The 4,870-nt window shown below is 67.0% G+C and overlaps 1 protein-coding gene across 3 annotated transcripts; it reads left to right on the top strand.

Annotated features, from left to right (window-relative positions):
- The first annotated feature begins 332 nt into the window (after nucleotides 1-332).
- Nucleotides 333-4,870, top strand: SPHK1 (sphingosine kinase 1). Of its 3 annotated transcripts, none has more exons than XM_036269180.1 (6): nucleotides 333-400; nucleotides 2,454-2,657; nucleotides 2,992-3,144; nucleotides 3,231-3,325; nucleotides 3,405-3,520; nucleotides 3,756-4,870. In XM_036269180.1, the coding sequence occupies exons 1-6, from the start codon at nucleotides 391-393 to the stop codon at nucleotides 4,570-4,572; spliced, it is 1,395 nt and encodes a 464-aa protein (XP_036125073.1). In that variant the 5' UTR covers nucleotides 333-390; the 3' UTR covers nucleotides 4,573-4,870. The 3 variants fall into 3 exon arrangements, with proteins under 3 accessions (XP_036125073.1, XP_036125072.1, XP_036125074.1); XM_036269179.1 differs by lacking the exon at nucleotides 333-400 and adding an exon at nucleotides 1,599-1,766; XM_036269181.1 differs by lacking the exon at nucleotides 333-400 and adding an exon at nucleotides 1,886-1,977.

Here is a 4,870-nt window from a genome sequence, read left to right as displayed (position 1 = left end):
ACCGATTCCGGGGGTGGGGGGCTGGGACATTCTGGAGCAGACCTGGGCGGACACGCGCCCAGGCGCTGCCAGCGGCTAATGACGCCCCAGGTCCCTCCCCTCATTCTTAGTTTCGCGGTCCGTGAACCGGTCGCTGAGTCACCTTCCCGGAATGCGCTCGGGACACTCAGGACCCAGCCGGCGACGCCAGGGGGCCCTCGGGGCGGAAACACTCACCGCCGCGACGCGCGCGGAGCCGCCGGCCTCGGGACCGCGCACCCCAGCCCGCGCTGCCCCCGCCTGGGGACCCTCGGGCCCCGCCCCCCGGCGCTGCGAGAGGCGGCCCCCCCCCCCCCCGGCGTGCAGGCACCGGCGCGGACCAGACCTGCCTCTTCCCGACTTTAAGGGGCGATGAGGAGAGGTGTGTGGGGAATGGGTGGGGGCAGGTGTGGGTGCGTGAACTCGGTGGAGTCTGGGCCTGGACACCTCAGCCCCCTACAGGGGTTTGTTTTTACTCTAACTCTGGCCCTACCTGGTCAGGTCAACTTCTCCCTGCGGGTCTCCGCATACAACCCCCCGGGATTTAACTCGAGGTGGTCCTGGACACGTGCGCCCGTGATTATATATCACACACACTAACACGTACGTCCCCGTTTGCCTCCTTCGAAAACTCCCGGGCGCTCTTGCATCTTCTGGCTGAGCCAGTGTGGGGGGCGGGGACACGCCCCCGAAGCTGGGCTCTCCGATCCCGACCCGGACCCCTCGGTCAGTTCACACCACCAGGCTCCTCTCGCGTTGGTGAGGGGCGGTGGGCCTGCTCGCCTGCTGCAGGAGCAGCTTCTTTGGCCCCGATCGGCCTCGATGGTGGCCTCTGGGAGAACGGATCCAACGTGGGCGGTTCTGGACAAACCCGCTCCCCTCGACCGCAGCCCTCGGCCGGTCGCCCGCGCTCCCGGGACGATGCGCTTGGCTGCTGCGGGCTCCGTGGTTGCTGCGGCGTCGAGAAGCTAAAAATAACCCTCTGGGGGAGAACCGGGGCGGCAGGAGAGACGCCCAGCACGCGCGGCTGTGCGGGCCTCGAATTCCGGGTGGGCTGGAGCTGGGCATGTGCAGGGGGAAGACCCCCGGGCGGGAGGTCGCAGCCTCCGGAGGCAGCCCAGAGTCTGCCCCGAGCGCCGAGCCGCGGGCGCCCGGTACCTCGTCCGGGCCGCTGTGACTTTGGGCACCGAGGCGAATTCACGCGGGGCCCGCGCTGCGCGTTCACCTTCACGCGCCCGAAACGCTGCGCTCGCGGCGCGCCGCTCGTGGCCGGGCCGGGGCTCTGGGCCTCGCGGACTACCTTCGAGCTCCCCTGGCTGGGCCGCGGCGCCACCTTTCCGCCGGTCACCTACTCCGAGTGGCAGGGGCGCGTAGTCACACCCCCGGGCCCAACAGGGCTGCTCATGGCCAAGCCCCGGGCACGGACCGTGCCAGAGAGGCAACTTGGTGAGCCGGGCCTGGGCGGGTCCCCGCCGCGCCGGGCGCCGGTTCCACCCCTTTGAGCGCGCGGAGCGCGGGGCGTGGCCAGGCCGGGCGCGGAAGCTCAGCGCGCTGCGTGCACCGCGGCGAGGGGCGGCCGAGTTGAGCGAAAAGTTTGAGCCCCGAGGCAGCAAAGCCGTGGAGTCGGCGTTTGTCCGGCGCCACAGTTGTGCCTCCGATGCGAGGCGGAGCCCGGGACCAGCTGCTTTCCGCTCTGGGCCACTCTAGGGAACCGAGGTGGCGCCACCCCAGCAAACCGGACAGACTGGGTAGGGCCGGCCGGCCGCCCTGCCCTCGCTCGGCTCGTGGCTCCTGGGCGGCCGGGAGAACGGGGCCATGTACAGCGTGGCCTCCGCACCCACTCAGTCCTAGGCTGAGGGAGGCAGCAGCTGGCGGCCGGGCTTGGGCTCAGTCCTCGCGCGATCCCGGCGCTACTCCCACGATCCCGGTGCGCGTCTGGGCAGAGCCGGGCCATTAAAGGTGCGCGCGGCTGTCCCGGCCGTTCTGGAGCTGGGGTAGGGCCGTTCTGGAGCTGGGGTAGGGGACCCGGCGATCGGACTGAGATGGCTCACCCCAAAGTTCGTGCCCCACGGTGTCCGCCCAAGTTCTGGGATTTTTACCGGACTCCCCTCCCCGAGGCGGCCCCTGCGGGGCGGGGGTGAGGGGCTGGTCCGACGGAGAGCCACGGGGGTGTGACTCATCTGTCTGGCCGGAACCCGAGGTCCCAGGAAGAGACCCTTTGCACTGCTGGTGGCAGCTCAGTTCTCGGACGAGAGCGTCCTTGGTGTCCCCGGGCCTTGGCCTGCTGGACCTCTCCAAAAACTAAGTCCCCAGCCTCGAGCTTCCAGCGATGCCGGAGCACGCTGCTCCCCGCGCATGGTCCGAGGATCTGGCTGGGCGCCCCTCACCTCGGGGAGGCGCTCCGGACTCCGCCAGCGCTGTCTCCTCTTCCTCAGATCCGGCAGCCGGAGGGAATGATGCGGGTGCCCCCACAGCCCGGGCTCCGGGCGGGGAGGGCGAGCCCCACAGCCTGCACCGCGACGCCCGCCTGGGCAGCGCCGATAAGGAGCTGAAGGCAGGGGCCACAGCAGAGAGCAGCGCCCCAACAACACTGGGGAGCCCTAGGCAGCGGGAGCCTCGGGTCAAAGTTATGGATCCAGGTTTGTGGGGGCCCGGAGGGGAAAGGGTATAGGGGCATCCCGTCTCTCCCTGGCTAGGAAGGATGGCCAGAGTCATCGGACAAAAGAGAGGGGCTGGGGACCCTGGAGAGAAACGCGCCCCCGATGAGGCCGATATTGGCTGGGCCTGAATCCAGGACAAGGGATGCCAGGGGTGCCCTGCGCCCCGCTGGAGCTCCCTACGGAAGGCTGCTGCCTCTGGCAGGCTCTCCTGCATCAATTACCCGGGTATTTCAGGCTCCAGCTTCCATCCAAGTTACCCTGCGCCCCCTAGTGGCCGGTTGAGGATGCGGCCTTTTCAGGTTTGTTTTTGCAGCCGGTGGCCCCCGGAACCTGCTCCCGCGACCTTGCCGCGTGCTGGTGCTGCTCAACCCACGTGGCGGCAAGGGCAAGGCCCTGCAGCTCTTCCGGAGCCACGTGCAGCCCCTGCTGGCCCAGGCTGATGTCTCCTACAGGCTCATGCTCACTGGTGAGTGCCATCTCGAGGGAGCGGGTACAAGGAGTAACCGCTGCTGGGGACCCTTCTCCATCGCCACCTTGTTCCGCCCCTTGTAGAACGGCGGAACCACGCCCGGGAGCTGGCACGGACAGAGGAGCTGGCACGCTGGGATGCGCTGGTGGTCATGTCTGGAGACGGGCTGATGCATGAAGTGAGGCCTGCACCAGGAGAGCTGGGCGGGGGTGGTGGTTGCAGGGTGTGCCCAGGCTGAGGCCATCGTGGTCCAACAGGTGGTGAACGGGCTCATGGAGCGGCCTGACTGGGAGACTGCCATCCGGAAGCCCCTGTGCAGCCTCCCAGCTGGTTCTGGCAATGCACTGGCAGCGTCTTTGAACCATTATGCAGGGTGAGAACCCAGGGCCAGAGTGGGCCTCAGTTTCCCTTCAGTGCCACCCCACTGCCTGGTTTTCTTAGAAATTCTCATTCCCCCTTTTCTGGAGCTTCCACCTTCAGTTCTGGGGCCCTCTCCTGGCTGCCCCCACCTGCTCCGTCTCCCTGGGGACCCAGTGTGGCCTTGCCTGGCCCCATTCTCTCTCGAGGATGAGGAAGGGGAGGGTGCATGAGGACCTGTCCCCCTGCAGCTACGAGCAGGTGACTAACGAAGACCTCCTGAACAACTGCACGCTGCTGCTGTGCCGGAGGCGGCTGGCTCCCATGAACCTGCTGTCACTGCAGATGGTATCGGGGCCGCGAGTGTTCTCCGTGCTCAGCCTGGCCTGGGGCTTCATTGCTGATGTGGATATCGAAAGCGAGAAGTTTCGGCGCCTGGGGGAGATGCGCTTCACTGTGGGCACCATCCTGCGCCTGGCAACCCTGAGGGTCTACCGGGGCCGCCTGGCCTACCTCCCTGTAGAACGGGTGGTCTCCAAGGTGCCCACCTCCCCTGCTCTGGACCGGCAGGACCAGCAGGGCCCTGTGGACACCCACCTCGTGCCCCTGGAGGAGCCTGTGCCTGCTCACTGGACTGTGGTGCCGGAGCAGGACTTCGTGCTGGTGCTGGCGCTGCTGCACTCTCACCTGGGCAGCGAGATGTTCGCCGCCCCCATGGGCCACAGCGCGGCCGGCGCCATGCACCTGTTCTATGTGCGGGCAGGCGTGTCCCGGGCCATGCTGCTGCGCCTCTTCCTGGCCATGGAGAAGGGCAGGCACATGGAGTGTGACTGTCCCTACTTGGTGTATGTGCCCGTGGTTGCCTTCCGCCTGGAGCCCAGGGATGGGAAGGGGATGTTTGCCGTGGACGGGGAGCTGATGGTTAGCGAGGCCGTGCAGGGCCAGGTGCACCCAAATTACTTCTGGATGGTCAGTGGCCAGGTGGAGCCCTCACCCCCGCTGGAGCCACAGCTGCTGCCACCCAGCCAGAAGCTTCAGCAGACGCCACCTCCAGAAGGTCCCTTATGACTCCTTGGGCCTACCTCCCTGTAGGACGGGTGCCTTACTCTGTCTACTTCGTAATCTGCGCTCAGCTCCCGTGGAGATGAGGACTCTCATGGAAGGCTGGGTAGAGGCTGTGCTTTGGAAGAACCTGCTCTGCCCACCAAAGGCCGGAATGAGGCCCTGGGCCAGGAGCCCAGCTGGTTGGGCCCCACCATCTGTGGAAACCACCCCAATATTCTGGGAGACCCACCCCATGAATCAAATCCAAATAAAAGTGACATTCCCAGCCTGCTGGTCTTATCCTAGGGGTCACACGTTAGTT

This window comes from Molossus molossus, unplaced genomic scaffold, assembly GCF_014108415.1.
Source record: "Molossus molossus isolate mMolMol1 unplaced genomic scaffold, mMolMol1.p scaffold_m16_p_19, whole genome shotgun sequence".
Taxonomy (NCBI): Eukaryota; Metazoa; Chordata; class Mammalia; order Chiroptera; family Molossidae; genus Molossus; species Molossus molossus.
Note: the sequence above shows the minus strand (reverse complement) of the source record. Positions and strands in the feature narration are given on the sequence as shown.

Excerpts from the sequence above, each read along its gene's own strand:
- SPHK1 (XM_036269179.1), top strand. The coding sequence starts at position 1,676 with ATGCGAGGCGGAGCCCGGGACCAGCTGCTTTCCGCTCTGGGCCACTCT. Across the intron at positions 2,658-2,991 it reads GGTCAAAGTTATGGATCCAG|CCGGTGGCCCCCGGAACCTG; the intron begins GTTTGTGGGGGC and ends TTGTTTTTGCAG. Across the intron at positions 3,521-3,755 it reads TCTTTGAACCATTATGCAGG|CTACGAGCAGGTGACTAACG; the intron begins GTGAGAACCCAG and ends GTCCCCCTGCAG.